General features: G+C 44.0%; 1 protein-coding gene across 1 annotated transcript in view; it reads left to right on the top strand.

Annotated features, from left to right (window-relative positions):
• VEGFC (vascular endothelial growth factor C) overlaps positions 1–17,210 on the top strand; it is a 224,443-nt gene that overhangs the window by 191,566 nt on the left and 15,667 nt on the right. Inside the window, exons 5-6 of the mRNA XM_077279540.1 lie at positions 6,910–7,013; positions 15,595–15,928. Of these exons, the coding sequence (XP_077135655.1) occupies positions 6,910–7,013; positions 15,595–15,928 (438 nt within the window). The remainder of the gene's footprint in view (positions 1–6,909; positions 7,014–15,594; positions 15,929–17,210) is intronic.

Genomic DNA, 17,210 nt, shown 5'->3' with positions numbered 1-17,210 from the left:
CTCCTGTATATATACACCGCACAGTACCTCTCCTCCTGTATATATACACTGCACAGTACCGCTCCTCCTGTATATATACACTGCACAGTACCACTCCTCCTGTATATATACACTGCACAGTACCACTCCTCCTGTATATATACACTGCACAGTACCTCTCCCCTGTATATATACACTGCAGAATTTACAATAGCTATCACTCATGTAAGAAGTGAAATCTGGCATTGTACTATACCTATATTTCTCTGCTGTATCTGGGCATCATGAATCGTGATATATTTTAAAGGGGGGGGGGGGCCCACTGAGACTCTTTCGCCCGGGGCCCTCAAAAACCTGGAGCCGGCCCTGTTTGCAGAGCCACGTTGGGCTCGTATAGGACTGTGGCCCGTACCCTTGTCAGCCACTGCAGTATATGGACTAGGCTCAGCGGAAGTTACCGGAGACCGACTGTTGCCGCCAGAAGACGGGGCATTCTTGCACACAAGACCTTCCTGGAAAAGACACCGTGCCAGCCATTGCCGGCGCTATTGAGTTCCCAGCAGGGAACTGGAACTGTCATTACCTAATCCTTTATTCTTCACCTCACAATATCCTTTGCCATTTATCCTGTTTAATCCCTTGTTTAACCCATTACCTCCCTGCGTGGAGTATTCCCCTGTTATTAAACTTGTTAACCATTGCTCTGCCTCTTGTCTGTCACTGCATCCCGCGAACCTGCTCACAATAGCACAGATAGTTTGAAGGAAGCTTGTGATTGGCTGCAGTGAAACTCTTGACTGTTGCTGCCTGTAATGCATTTCAGTTGATATTCCAGTGCAGAGCTCCTCTATTGGAGTCTCAGCACTATGAGCCTGGTTCATCAATATCGGAGTTATTCATACCAGTCTTGATGAGGGGATGTACTGTAGTTAGGCGCTGCTAATTCATGAAGAAGCGTACACTTCTTCATTAATCAGTAGCACTGGACGAGTGGCATACACCTCCGTCTGTGACTCATCACAAATCCTACTCCAGCCCCTGCTGGTGGAAGATTTGTAACATAGCGAATAATGCCACTCATCATGAACTTGATGACCCCGTCCTGCCCCAGCAGAGGCGGGAGAAACTGGCATGGAGATGTCAGAAATCTTAGAATCATAGAATGTTAGAGTCGGAAGAGACCTTCAGGGTCATCGTGTCCAAACTCTGCTCAATGCAGGATTCACCAAACCATCTCAGAAAGATGTCTCTCCAACCTCTGATTGAAGACTTCCATTGAAGGAGAACTCACCACCTCTCGTGGCAGCCTGTTCCACTCATTGATCACTCTGTCAAAAGGTTTTTTAAGTGCCATAATTCTAGAGTGAAAGCTTTGATGGATCGGGCCATAATTCTAATGTCCAGTGACAAATTATCCCTTCTTTCATTGCAGATAACCCTAGAGCATTAAACTTATATTTTAGCTTTTTCCAATTGATAGAAATTATGAAACAACTGCTTTATATGAAGCTCTGGAGAGTCACAATCTACATATTAAAGGCTAAATCATAATCTTGTCGTCTTCTGCAGCCAATCACAAACTCCTGTCCGGAACATCTGTGCTGAGTTTGAGAAAAATGATGCTCATTCAGGGCAGCGACATGTGGGATATTGACCGGAGAGTCTCACACAGCTTCAGGAGCACTTAATACATGTGGCTCTTGAGATTTTCACGTTACTTTGTGCATAATAAAAGAATGTTTAAAGTGTGAACTGATTTATGCTGATGCTGCATTTATAGACAAATGCCTCAATGTGCATTACATATAAAGCGCGTTTGTAGCTGCGCTGGTTTGGTCAATGCTGCATACCTGAGTGTCACATTATACTGTGACACTACAAGGTGTAACCGGGGGATTTCACTAGATAAATACATTCAACAGATTGAACTTCAGTGCAGGAAAGAAAAACTTTAGTTTTCATTACTTTTCTGAATTTTGGAATTTTAGTATATAAATTAATAATGAGTAAATCATTTTTTTACATGACAATACATTTTATTGGGGCTGATTTGTAGGTTATGTATGATATAGAGCTTGTACGTACTTATTTTAGGGCTGTTTTGGTGGCTCATAGGTTAATAAACTAATTCATTTTCAGTATGTCACAGGTCCTATATAAGAGAGATTTACTGTTTTCTGAAATATCTGTTAAGAACTAGCAAAAAATTCAGTGAAACCGCAATAATGCATACAATTAGTTATGTATACTACGTATAAACGTATCCATTGTCTCTGAATGCAGTGTGAAATGTGTAACAAATATTAATGAGGTAACATTATCATATCAGTGGTATGTACCTAGTGGTGATTGTTAGTAAGTGACTGTATCATAACTTGATAATTATCTTTGTAGCCGCAAAGCTTAGAATCTGTCACCTCCAGGCAGAGGCGCAGCTAGGGTTTTGGTTCAGGGGGGCGAAGCTTCTGAGTGGGCCCCTAACCAGGTAACCTTGAATACAGTTGGGTGACACACCCTAATAATGGAGGAGAACCTCAGCAGATGACCGCGCTGTTACTGAAGATAATCTCTATATAAAGACCAACATAGATATTACCGCGATATGGTCAGTGGTAGATACCGGCCCTACAGAACATATAAGAGATCACTGCACAGTTATAGATGGTGACTTACCGCTGATGTCCTTTCTGATGGAATCGTTCACTTTTCCCGTCTTTTCCATGTGGCCCAAACCGACATGACAACTTCTTCCAGCCACGACTCGGCTGCAGAGAATACAACAAAGACACGTTTCACTTTTCACATTCCAGCCATCACCATCTATTCCTAACCTGCACAAACTCCTCATCCTGCTGATACCCCAATACTGAGCCGCTGCTGCCGTATGTGTCCTTATTACTGAACCTGATACCCCAATGCTGAGCCTCTTCTTCTGTATGTGTCCCTATTACTGCACCTGATACCCCAATACTGAGCCACTGCTGCCATATGTGTCCCTATTACTGCACCTAATACCCCAATACTGAGCCGCTGCTGCCATATGTGTCCCTACTATTGCACCTAATACCCCAATACTGAGCCGCTGCTGCTGTATGTGACCTTATTACTGAACCTGATACCCCAATGCTGAGCCTCTGCTGCTGTATGTGTCCCTATTACTGCACCTGATACCCCAATACTGAGCCACTGCTGCTGTATGTGTCCCTATTACTGCCCCTGATACCCCAATACTGAGCCGCTGCTGCCGTATGTGTCCCTATTACTGCCCCTGATACCCCAATACTGAGCCGCTGCTGCCGTATGTGTCCCTATTACTGCACCTAATACCCCAATACTGAGCCGCTGCTGCCGTATGTTTCCCTTTTATTATTATTATTTATTTATATAGCACCATTGATTCCATGGTGCTGTACATGAGAAGGGGTTACATACAAATTACAGATATCGCTTACAGTACGCAAACTAACAATTACAGCCTGATACAGAGGGGCGAGGACCCTGCCCTTGCGGGCTTACATTCTACAGGATGGTGGGAAAGGAGACAATAGGTTGAGGGTTGCTGCAGCTCTGGTGTTGGTGAGGCGGTAACTTTGGTAGTGGTGAGGAGGCAGCGGGGTCAGTGCAGGTTGTAGGCTTTCCTGAAGAGGTGGGTTTTCAGGTTCCGTCTGAAGGATCCGAATGTGGTTGATAGTCGGACGTGTTGGGGCAAAGAATTCAAGAAGATGGGTGATATTCGAGAGAAGTCTTGGAGGCGGTTGGGTGAGGAGCTAATAAAAGTGGAGGAGAGAAGGAGGTCTTGGGAGGACCGGAGATTACGTGAGGGAAGATATCAGGAGATTAGTACTGCACCTGATACCCCAATACTGAGCCACTGCTGCCGTATGTGTCCCTATTACTGCACCTGATACCCCAATGCTGAGCCACTGCTGCCGTATGTGTCCCTATTACTGCACCTAATACCCCAATACTGAGCCACTGCTGCCATATGTGTCCCTATTACTGCCCCTGATACCCCAATACTGAGCCGCTGCTGCCGTATGTGTCCCTATTACTGCACCTGATACCCCAATACTGAGCCGCTGCTGCCGTATGTGTCCCTATTACTGCACCTGCTGTGTGATTCTCTGTGCCTTCTAAATTCTAAAGCATCCCTCTATAATATAGTAATGCTGGGTGCAAGTGCCCTAGAAAACAGTGCCCATATTTTGCCCCCTAGAAAGTAATAATGCCCTGTGTGCCCCTATAACAATAAGTGCCCACTTTACATTTAATAATGTCCCGAGTCTCCCCCTGTACAGCTCCCCTATACACAGTATGATGCTCTCTTATACACAGTATAATGCCCCTCACTGTTATTACCACCCACACAGTATACTGACCCCTTGGTAGCCTCCAAACTGTTTGATGGCTCCAACACAGTATAATGTCCCTTCACTGTAATCCCCACACTGTACGATGGTGCCCGCACTGTAATCTCCACACTGTATGATGGCCCCCTAGATAGCCTCCATATAGTATAATGCACCAGATAGTCCTAAATGTAGTATAATGCACTCCCCGTCAGCCTCGATATAGTATTATGCACTCCCCATAGGCCTACTATAGATTGTATAGTGCAGATCCTGTAGTATAAGACAGCCGCACTATAGGCAGATCCTGTAATATAAGACAGCCTCCCTATAGACAGATCCTGTAGTATAAGGCAGCCCCCCTATAGGCGGATCTTGTAATATAAGGCAGCCCCCCTATAGGCAGATCCTGTAGTATAAGGCAGCCCCCCTATAGGCAGATCATGTACTATAAGGCAGCCCCCCTATTGGCAGATCCTGTAGTATAATGCAGTACCCCTATAGGCAGATCCTGTAGTATAACGCAGTACCCCTATAGGCAGACCCTGTAATATAAGGCAGCACCTGTAGTATAAGGCAGCACCCATAAAAAACAAATAAATACTCACCTCTCTTCCTCCACAGCTCTATGCCCCCGCTCATCTCCTGACAGCGGGCGCCGACTAGTGACGTCATCGCGCCCTCTGTCAGTGTCTGCGTCGGTGACGTCAGACGCTGAGGGGGGATGATGGGAGAAGGAGCGTAGCGCTCCTTCTCCCATCAATGCAATCAGCTGTATCGGCTAAATGCCGGTACAGGTGATCTTCCGATGATGGGAGGGGGCCCACTGCTAGCATTGGGGCCCCCCCCGCGCCTGCTCAGGGGCCCCATAGCAGCTGGGCAGCAGAGCAGAGAGATCGATTCTCCCTGCTCTGCCACAGAATGCAACTGTATCGGCGCACAGCATTAGAGTAGTGTAGCTCCCGGCCCGGGGCGCTTGCACCCTCTGCCCCCCCCGTAGCTACGCTACTGCGTCCAGGTATATGAGCTACATTTGGATAGCTAAAAATGTGCATACCGTGACTTAACCATCTCTTTTTAAAAGAGAATTTTATGGTTGAATAGATATACTGTATATTTCACCATCCATTAAAGAGGTGGCCCACAACAATGTATATTGTGCACATTGATTTAAGCCTTTCAAATAAGTCTTTTTGCAAACACCGTATGTTGACATATTTGTCTGTGAGTGGCGCTATCGCTGCTTGCTCAGTCCCGATCACGTGACCCCCGGTAATGTCATGTCAATTTCTGGACTCTAAAAATTGACCTTGCATCACCGAGGCGTGACACAGTCTCATGCACTCTGCCTGATTGTCTGGGCCGTGGGCAGTGTTTCACCACACGTCACAGCACAGCATCAAGCAGAGGAGAGAGGGAAAGATTCTACAGTGTGCGCTGGATACTCGGCTGTAACATGCGGTGAAACACCGACCACAGCCCAGACAATCAGGGGGAGTGAGTAAGACTAGGTTATGCCTCTATGATGCAAGGTCAACTTCCAGAGTCCGGAAGTTGACGTGTCATCAACGGCGGCTGCTGCCGGAGGTCATGTGATCGAGACTGAACAAGCAGCGATAGCGCCGATCAGAGGCAAATATGTCAACATAAGGAATTTGTAAAAAGGCTTATTTGAAAGGTTTAAATTGATGTGCACAATATACATTGTAGTGGCCCACCTCTTTAATGTCTCCTCACACCTCACATCATGATTCTTAGGAAACGTTTTTAGGGAGATTGAAGGCTTTCTAAAATGTTATCATTTTTTATTATTGATGGATGATAAATCTTTAAAATATGTGTATTCTTTATTCTTACCTCCCTTGTCAGACTGATGCACATTAATGTCTGCTTATTGCAATTTATGGTGATGAAATAAACAGATTTTTCAGGTTTTATTGCTGGTAGTCACACTCTTGCTACTTGTGACTTTTTTGCAATTTTTGAATGTAATTACTTTTTCAGGATTCACCTCCTATTTTTCAGAGAGGACACCTTTTATAGTTCAGTAGGGTTACTCCAGCAAACATGGAATATTAAGTCCAGTTTATAACATAAAGGCAGTTTAACCTCCTACCACGTGATCCGCACATCTCTAATAAGTCATCTCTAATACATGATACGTCCTGCCTTTGTAATGATCTCCTTATAGCACTTTGATCATTTGATGGATGTCTGTTGCGTTATGGTTAAAAGAGATTCATAATGACATCATCCTTATTAATGTCCTCTGTTAAGGCAAACATAAAACTGCATAACCTGCATAGGCCAGAGAATAATGTGTAATGAGGACTGAGAAACATTTTAATAATACTAACGTAACATTGAACTAAAAAATTACTATATCCTGAACTACACCAGGACAATATTTTTCTTTACTATTTTACCCTTTAAATATTATGAATTCATCCAACTTGCAATACTAAAGACAGTCTGTAGAAAGAGTGGTGCTGTTTCAGCCATGTTTTTCTAACTCCTAATCCAGTGACCTTTTTTCATAAGAGTAAATAACATTTTAACATTTTACTTTATCTCTTTTCAGCTGTCAAGTAGCAAATAAGACCTGTCCCCGAAGCCATATTTGGAATAACCATTTGTGCAGATGTATACAGCATCATGACATTTCATCGTATCATGAGGGATCAGGTAAGAGATTTCCCCCATGCGGAACACATTAGGAGAATATGCTCTCAGAATCTAATGAATTGTTTGTTCCTATTATCTACATCTCTAAGGATCTCTAGGGTCATTTTCTTGCTCATAAGTTATGTATTGCATAAATCATGTCTTGTACGGGATAATTGTACTTATTAGTAATGACGTAATATCATGTTAGGGCTCTGTGGATTCATTATTATGAATAATGTCGCAGTGTGACAACTTCTTATATTATCAAGATAAGAAAATTACAGCAGTGCAATATGATCTCCATTACAATAACATATATGCTTGATGTCAGAGGAATCTGTGTGTGTCTTCCATCCATCCATTTACAGTTATAGGATTTCTATGAATCTGATGACATTTCATTACTTCACCTCTACAGATCTTAGAGCATCTGTCACTAGACTCATCTTTATCCCTTTACTTATTACATTACTGCATAGTGTATTGTGCAAGATATAGAACCCAAAAACTAACTACATCAACTTCTAAGCTGGATCAAACCTATAATGTCCTTAACGTCAGCGGATTCTTTGTGCGTCTTCAATCCATCTCTTTAGAGCTAACAAATTTCTATCAATCTAATGTTGGTCCTGGATCATATCTAGCATATGTGGTCTAGGGAATAAGATGACATCTCAAACTTAAAATTATGTGCCGGGATTTAAAGGGAACCTGTCACGTAAACAAACGCTATTAACAAGCAGGTATAGGGTTCATTTCCAGGTTAATAGCCTTCTGAACCTGCCTGGTGGTCGCACTAAGAGCCTCGTTTCTGGGAGGATATTAACTTTATTCACACCAGCAGCGTTCAGCATTCAGCTACGGGAGCAACACTGGTGTGAGTTCAGTCACCACTCTTTGTATAGAGAGCGGTTGCTGTCACCACATCCCCAACCTTGACTGACAGCTTGCTCATCATTAGGGCCCCTAACTTAACACCTAATGCTGCCAGTAGGAATAAAGTTAATTTCCTCTTGGCAAAGGGGCTCAAAGTGCAGGCACTAGGGAGGTTCAGAACGCTATTAACCTTCCAGTTCACCCGATAAGTACAGGTTAATAGCGTTTTTTACATGACAGGTTCCCTTTAAATGATCATTGTTGAAGATTACCCATTGGTGTCCCCTCCATCTTGATATAATCTCTGAGACACAGTTTGAGAGATTTTTTAATCTAAATGCATCCGGAATCTGGAGTAATTTGTACCCCAAAAATTGTCTTTCATGACTTGCACCATATTTACGCTGCCTTGAAAAAGTATTCATAGCCTATGAACATTTCCACATTTTTATGTTACACACAAACTTAAATGTATTTTATTTGAATTTTATGTCATGTACCCACAAAATAGCACATATTTGTGATGTGTAAAGGAAATGATATATGGTTTTCTAATTATTTTAATTAATAATTAGTAAATTGAACCCAGCATTAGGCCTCAGAGGTTTGTTTGGAATCAAACAGCATCATGAACACCAAGGAACACACAAGACAGGTGAGGGATAAAGTTGTGGAGAAGTAAAGCAGGGTTATATTGTAAAAAAATAGCCCAAGCTCTGAGCATCTCACTGAGTGCTGTTCAATTCATACCCAAAAATGGAAGGATAATGACACATCTTCAAACCTGCCAAGACATGGCCGCATACTTAAACTGACATCCCAAACAAGGAGGGCACTAATTAGAGAGGCAGCCAAGAGGCTCACAGTCACTCTGCAGGAGCAGAGATCCACACCTATTAACTATATACTCTGTTGTGAATTCTGCTCTTGGGCTCCCTCCGGTGGTTGTAAGTGGTAGCGCTGCTGTCTCTGAATCGCAGCATTTATCAGGTGTGTTCACTTTTTGCAATTTTGACTGGGCTATTTAGTCTTGCTTCACCCTTTAGTCAGTGCCAGTTGTCCATTGTTCCTGGAGGATTCACATCCCTGCCTGGTCTCTTCTGCTTTGCAGTTCATTTCAACAAAGATAAGTTCTGGCCTTGATTTTTGCTGTCCACATGTGTGGCCTTATTGTTCAGTTCTTTTCCATGTTTTTGTCTTGTCCAGCTTGGTCTGTATAAGGATTTGTTTAGCCAAGCTGGTATCTCTGGAGATGCAGATATACCCTCCATATCTTTAGTTAGCTGTGGAGATTTTGTATTTTCTGTGGTGGTTATTTTCTAGTGTTTTAATACTGACCGCATAGTACTCTGTCCTATCCTTTCTATTTAGCTAGAAGTGGCCTCCTTTGCTAAATTCTCATTTCAGTCTGTGTATGTTTTTTCCCTCTCCTCTCACAGTCAATATTTGTGGGGGGCTGTCTATCCTTTGGGTATTTTCTCTCAGGCAAGATAGTTTTCCCTTTTCTATCTCTAGGGGTAATTAGTCCTCCGGCTGTGTCGAGATGTCTAGGGAGCGCTAGGTACATTCCACGGCTACTTCTAGTTGCGGTGTTAAGTTCAGGGTCTGCGGTCAGTACAGGTACCACCTTCTCCAGAGTACGTCTCATGCTGCTCTTAGGCCACCAGATCATAACAGTACAACTGGCCAACAATGAGTTAACCGCATCTCAGAAGAAGGGAAGGAAAGTGCTGAGCCATTTTTTTTTCTGTAGTCTGTTGTGTTTTTTTTTTTTCTTCCCTCTTTACCTCTGGGTGGCTCAGGAGTTCGGCGCTGGTATGGATGTTCAGGGATTGGCTTCTCGTGTGGATCAACTTGCTGCTAGAGTACAGGGTATTTCCGATTATATCGTTCAGACTCCGGTTTTAGAGCCTAGAATTCCAACTCCTGATTTGTTTTTTGGGGATAGGTCCAAATTTCTGAGCTTTAAAAATAACTGTAAACTGTTTTTTGCTCTGAAACCCCGTTCCTCTGGTGATCCCATCCAGCAGGTTAGAATTGTTATATCTCTGCTGCGTGGTGACCCCCAGGATTGGGCATTTGCCCTGGAACCTGGGAATCCGGCGTTGCTTAATGTAGACACCTTTTTTCAGGCGCTTGGGTTATTGTATGATGAACCTAATTCAGAGGATCATGCTGAGAAGACCTTGTTGGCCCTGTCTCAGGGTCAAGAAGCGGCAGAATCATATTGCCAGAAGTTTAGAAAATGGTCTGTACTGACTAAATGGAATGAGGATGCCTTAGCGGCAATCTTCAGAAAGGGTCTTTCTGAATCCGTTAAAGATGTTATGGTGGGGTTCCCCACGCCTGCTGGTCTGAGTGATTCTATGTCTCTGGCCATTCAGATTGATCGGCGCTTGCGCGAGCGCAGAGTTGTGCACACTATGGCATTGTCTTCCGAGTAGAGTCCTGAGCCTATGCAGTGTGATTGGATTGTGTCTAGAGCTGAACGACAAGGATTCAGACATCAGAATAGGTTGTGTTTTTACTGCGGCGATTTGGCTCATGTTATTTCTGATTGCCCTAAGCGTACCAAGAGAATCGCTAGTTCTGTTACCATCAGTACTGTACAACCTAAATTTCTGTTATCTGTGACCCTGATCTGCTCATTATCGTCATTTTCTGTCATGGCATTTGTGGATTCAGGCGCCGCTCTAAACTTAATGGACTTAGAATTTGCCAGACGTTGTGGTTTCCCCTTGCAGCCTTTGCAGAGTCCTATTCCTTTGAGGGGCATTGATGCTACACCGTTGGCTAAAAATAAACCTCAGTTTTGGACACAGCTGACCATGTGCATGGCGCCAGCCCATCAGGAAGATTGTCGTTTTCTGGTGTTGCATAATTTGCATGATGCTATTGTGCTGGGTTTCCCATGGTTACAGGTGCATAATCCGGTATTAGATTGGAAATCTATGTCTGTGACTAGTTGGGGTTGTCAGTGGGTTCATGGTGACGTTCCTTTGATGTCAATTGCCTCCTCCCCCTCTTCTGAAATTCCTGAGTTTTTGTCAGATTTCCAGGATGTATTCAATGAGCCCAAGTCCAGTTCCCTTCCACCGCATAGGGACTGTGATTGTGCTATTGACTTGATTCCAGGCTGTAAGTTCCCTAAGGGCCGACTTTTCAACCTGTCTGTGCCAGAACATACCGCCATGCGGAGCTATGTTAAGGAGTCCTTGGAGAAGGGGCATATTCGGCCATCTTCTTCACCATTGGGAGCAGGGTTTTTTTTTGTTGGCAAAAAAGATGGCTCCTTGAGACCCTGTATTGATTATCGCCTCTTGAATAAGATCACGGTCAAATTCCAATACCCTTTGCCTTTGCTTTCTGATCTGTTTGCTAGGATTAAGGGGGCTAGTTGGTTTACTAAAATTGACCTTCGAGGGGCATATAATCTTGTTCATATTAAGCAGGGTGACGAATGGAAAACTGCATTTAATACGCCCGAAGGCCATTTTGAATACCTTGTGATGCCATTCGGACTCTCTAATGCTCCATCTGTGTTTCAGTCCTTCATGCATGATATATTTCGGAATTATCTTGATAAATTCATGATTGTATATTTGGATGATATTTTGATTTTTTCAGATGATTGGGAGTCTCATGTGAAACAAGTCAGGATGGTATTTCAGATCCTTCGTGATAATGCCTTGTTTGTGAAGGGGTCTAAGTGCCTCTTTGGAGTACAGAAGATTTCTTTTTTGGGCTTCATTTTTTCTCCCTCATCTATAGAAATGGATCCGGTTAAGGTTCAGGCCATTCATGATTGGATCCAGCCCACATCCGTGAAGAGCCTTCAGAAATTTTTGGGCTTTGCTAATTTTTATCGCCGTTTCATTGCCAACTTCTCCAGTGTGGTTAAACCCCTGACCGATTTGACGAAGAAAGGCGCTGATGTGACGAATTGGTCCTCTGCGGCTGTTTCTGCCTTTCAGGAGCTTAAACGCCGATTTACTTCTGCCCCTGTGTTGCGTTAGCCGGATGTTTCTCTTCCTTTTCAGGTTGAGGTTGACGCTTCTGAGATTGGGGCAGGGGCCGTTTTGTCTCAGAGGAATTCTGATGGTTCCTTGATGAAACCATGTGCCTTCTTTTCTCGAAAGTTTTCGCCTGCGGAACGCAATTATGATGTCGGCAATCGTGAGTTGTTGGCTATGATGTGGGCATTTGAGGAGTGGCGACAGTGGCTTCAGGGGGCCAAGCACCATATTGTGGTCTTGACCGATCATAAGAATCTGATTTATCTCGAGTCTGCCAAACGGCTGAATCCTAGACAGGCCCGATGGTCCCTGTTTTTCTCCCGTTTTGATTTTGTGGTCTCGTATCTTCCGGGTTCTAAGAATGTTAAGGCTGATGCCCTCTCTAGGAGCTTTTTGCCTGATTCTCCTGGGGTCCTTGAGCCAGTCGGTATTCTGAAGGAAAGGGTGATTCTTTCTGCCATCTCCCCTGATTTACGACGGGTTCTTCAGGAATTTCAGGCTGATAAACCTGACCACTGTCCAGTGGGGAAATTGTTTGTTCCTGACAGATGGACTAGTAAAGTGATTTCGGAGGTTCATTGTTCTGTGTTAGCTGGTCATCCTGGGATTTTTGGTACCAGAGATTTGGTTGGTAGGTCCTTTTGGTGGCCTTCTTTGTCACGGGATGTGCGTTCTTTTGTGCAGTCCTGTGGGACTTGTGCGCGGGCCAAGCCTTGCTGTTCCCGCGCTAGTGGGTTGCTTTTGCCCTTGCCGGTCCCTGAGAGGCCTTGGATGCATATTTCTATGGATTTTATTTCGGATCTTCTGGTTTCCCAGAGGATGTCAGTTATCTGGGTGGTTTGTGACCGGTTTTCTAAGATGGTTCATTTGGTACCTTTGCCTAAGTTGCCTTCCTCTTCTGATTTGGTTCCGTTGTTTTTTCAGCATGTGGTTCGTTTGCATGGCATTCCGGAGAATATTGTGTCCGACAGAGGTTCCCAGTTTGTTTCTAGGTTTTGGCGGGCCTTTTGTGCTAGGCTGGGCATTGATTTGTCTTTTTCTTCCGCATTTCATCCTCAGACAAATGGCCAAACCGAGCAAACTAATCAGACTTTGGAAACTTATTTGAGATGCTTTGTGTCTGCTGATCAGGATGATTGGGTGGCTTTCTTGCCATTGGCCGAGTTTGCCCTTAATAATCGGGTTAGTTCTGCTACCTTGGTTTCACCCTTCTTTTGTAACTCTGGTTTTCATCCTCGTTTTTCTTCGGGGCAGGTTGAGCCTTCTGATTGTCCTGGGGTGGACTCTGTGGTTGACAGGTTGCAGCAAATTTGGGCTCATGTTGTTGACAATTTGGTGTTGTCTCAGGAGGGGGCTCAGCGTTTTGCTAACCGTCGTCGGTGTGTTGGTTCCCAGCTTCGGGTTGGGGATTTGGTCTGGTTGTCTTCCCGTCATGTCCCTATGAAGGTTTCTTCCCCTAAGTTTAAGCCACGGTTTATTGGCCCTTATAGGATTTCTGAGATTATCAATCCAGTGTCTTTTCGTTTGGCCCTTCCAGCCTCTTTTTCCATCCATAATGTTTTTCATAGATCTTTGTTGCGGAAATATGTGGTGCCCGTTGTTCCCTCTGTTGATCCTCCTGCCCCGGTGTTGATTGATGGGGAGTTGGAGTATGTGGTTGAGAAGATTTTGGATTCTCGTTTTTCGAGGCGGAAGCTTCAGTATCTTGTCAAATGGAAGGGTTATGGCCAGGAGGATAATTCTTGGGTTGTTGCCTCCGATGTTCATGCTGATGATTTGGTTCGTGCCTTTCATTTGGCTCGTCCGGATCAGCCTGGGGGCTCTGGTGAGGGTTCGGTGACCCCTCCTCAAGGGGGGGTACTGTTGTGAATTCTGCTCTTGGGCTCCCTCCGGTGGTTGTAAGTGGTAGCGCTGCTGTATCTGAATCGCAGCATTTATCAGGTGTGTTCACTTTTTGCAATTTTGACTGGGCTATTTAGTCTTGCTTTACCCTTTAGTCAGTGCCAGTTGTCCATTGTTCCTGGAGGATTCACATCCCTGCCTGGTCTCTTCTGCTTTGCAGTTCATTTCAACAAAGATAAGTTCTGGCCTTGATTTTTGCTGTCCACATGTGTGGCCTTATTGTTCAGTTCTTTTCCATGTTTTTGTCTTGTCCAGCTTGGTCTGTATAAGGATTTGTTTAGCCAAGCTGGTATCTCTGGAGATGCAGATATACCCTCCATATCTTTAGTTAGCTGTGGAGATTTTGTATTTTCTGTGGTGGATATTTTCTAGTGTTTTAATACTGACCGCATAGTACTCTGTCCTATCCTTTCTATTTAGCTAGAAGTGGCCTCCTTTGCTAAATTCTCATTTCAGTCTGTGTATGTTTTTTCCTTCTCCTCTCGCAGTCAATATTTGTGGGGGGCTGTCTATCCTTTGGGGACTTTCTCTGAGGCAAGATAGTTTTCCCTTTTCTATCTCTAGGGGTAATTAGTCCTCCGGCTGTGTCGAGATGTCTAGGGAGCGCTAGGTACATTCCACGGCTACTTCTAGTTGCGGTGTTAAGTTCAGGGTCTGCGGTCAGTACAGGTACCACCTTCTCCAGAGTACGTCTCATGCTGCTCTTAGGCCACCAGATCATAACAATACTCCTCAAATCTGGCCTTTTTAAGTAATGGCAAGAAGAGAGCCATTTTTAAAAACAAGCCATAAGAAGTCCCATTTGCAGTCTGCAAAATGCTATGTAGGATACACAGATAGAAGAAGGTGCTCTGGTCAGATGGGTACAATGTAGAACTGTTTGGGCTCAATACAAAATGCTATGTTTGGCAGACAAATAACAGTGCACATGAAAGCAACATCCCTACCATCACGCATGGTGGTGACAACATCATGCTGTGGGGATGATTTTATTCAGCAGGAACAGGGAAGCTAGTCAGAGTTCATGAGAAGATGGATGGAGCTAAATACAGGGAAATCCTGGAGGAAAATCTATGAGAGGCTGCAAAAGACTCGAGACTGGGGCTTAGGTTCACCTGAATTAATAAGTAATAGTACATGTAAACAACATATGTTACTTATACTATTTTGATCAAAAAAGTGTAAAAGCCACCCCACCGTGACAAACTATGCCCAATCAGGACAGGCCTGTTCTGTCTGTAGCATTGAAACCTTACTTTGTGTTAGTTGACCTAAATGTGAATAAGGACAGGGAATGACGGGGCTCAACTGTTGAGACACTTTTCCATGGGAAGCTAAATAGATAAAATGACTAGCTCAGAAAGGGGGGGCAACTCTCGGTTTGTACAAAGTACAAGAAACCAGAGCAAAACCAAAGAAATGAGCCGGAGCATAAGTTGGTATGCATGCAATGTGTAATAGCATGCTCACAGTGTGGCCATTTCACAAACCACACCCTCTTGACTACACAGACTTGTCTTAGTGCTCCTGTGAAATCACTACATGCAGGTGCACGTGTGGTTGGCATTATATTTTGTCAGCCAGCCATAATGCATGCATGCCTGCCCTCAGTTTGTCAAATACTCATTGGCATTCCACCTCAATGGTGATGCACCACATGTAGACGCCCTGATGAGAATGACATCTACTGTAGCTCATACAGTCATCTAGGAAAATGGTTTTCTCAATGCAAAATTAATATTGAATGCTATATTTTGCAAAATGAGCTAGTGTATTAGCTTTATATTTGTTTTTCTTTTTCACAGACTCCTCTGAAGCTTTCCACGATGTTTGTGGTCCAAACAAGGAATTAGATGAAGAAACCTGTCAATGTGTCTGTAAAGGTGGTTTGTTGCCTTCAAGCTGTGGTCCTCATAAAAAGCTGGATCGAACGTCTTGTCAATGCGTCTGCAAAAATAAACTTCTTTTATCTTCCTGTGGAACCAACAAAGAGTATGATGAAGAGAGGTGCCAGTGTGTGTGTAAAAAGACCTGCCCAAAACACCAGCCGTTGAATCCTATTAAATGTGCATGTGAATGTGTAGAAACGCCAAACACATGTTTCCTTAGAGGAAAGCGATTCAGTCATCAGACATGCAGGTATAGGAACTTATCACTGTAGAATTCACTGTAAAAAATGTAACTTTCTAGTATAAACTATATTTTTATCATGCATAACTTTTGTTTTCTCCTGAAGTCGTTTATGATTATTATAGCCATGCCAACATAGAGTATGTGAGGAGCTGGCCTTATTCTAAAGACTATGGTACCAATGCACATAGAGTGAAGTCCATGGCTCTAAGGGATGCAGACTTTTTCCAGTACGGAGCACCTGTTAGATCAACCTTATTGTTGTGTTTTATTAGAGATTTGCTCGCTCGTCAGTTCATCCTCAGGAATCAATGTTTCCATTCAATGATAGTAAGCAGAGGAAGACTTGCAGGCTGGATCTTATGCATACATAATGCCAGACCCAAGATTGCTAATCAAGGAAAGCAATTATTCTAATGTTCTCCCAGTCACTTTTCCCATTGTGTGGGTGGGGATAGTAGACCCAGCGGAGCCGTCACCACAGATGGTCTCACATGCAGTCCCAGGTGATGGGTTTCTCCTGAGGAACATACCTCCACCAATGCACAGTTAGCTTTGGGGGAAGAGGGGTGATCCCAGGGGAGGGTGAACAATAATCCACTTGCTTAAAGAGGGTGGGGAGAGAGACGTCGAGGGGTGAGGATTGATTGCTGAGGTCCTGGTGCCCATGGATGGATAGCCTATGGAGTTTGGAGATCGGTTGCTAGCTGGGCTGGTTCCCCCAGCTCCGGTTGAGGGATCTGTCTACTGGATTAGAGGAGGAGTCAATATACACCACACGCTCTTGAGTAAATATGCAAAAAGGTGTTTTATTAACGAGACATCAGTGGGAGCAAAATAAATTATACAAATGGCAAAAAGCGACTAGAAACTGAATGACGTTTCGACCCTCCCGGGCCTTAATTATAAAGTAGCTTAATCCAGAAGTATGAGCATACGGATAGTGTAAGGGCAAAGGAGTCCCAGAAAAATATGCAAGTGCTGCTGGTTGAGGCTAAGCGCCTATCAAAAGAGTAAATTTCCCAATGGACTGGGGACCTTTCACAGTCCGTTACACCAGCACCTCGCAGTATCAGGCACACAAATTTACCCCTTTACTGGATTGGACGAACTTTCTTAAGGACTGTTTCTGTTGGATACATGGGCTTTGGTTGTGTTACCTGTCATCTGGAGGAGTGTGAACTGTGACTACAGACTATACTGGAGGGAGATATGAAATTTGTTGGCAAAACCAAAGTTGGGAGACAGTGAGTATCGCCTTGTATGGGGGCAGTGGGACTATCTGCCCCAG

Source organism: Ranitomeya variabilis, chromosome 1, assembly GCF_051348905.1.
Source record: "Ranitomeya variabilis isolate aRanVar5 chromosome 1, aRanVar5.hap1, whole genome shotgun sequence".
Lineage (NCBI taxonomy): Eukaryota > Metazoa > Chordata > Amphibia > Anura > Dendrobatidae > Ranitomeya > Ranitomeya variabilis.
The sequence above is the reverse complement of the archived record's forward strand: the minus strand, read 5'-3'. Positions and strand labels throughout refer to the sequence as shown.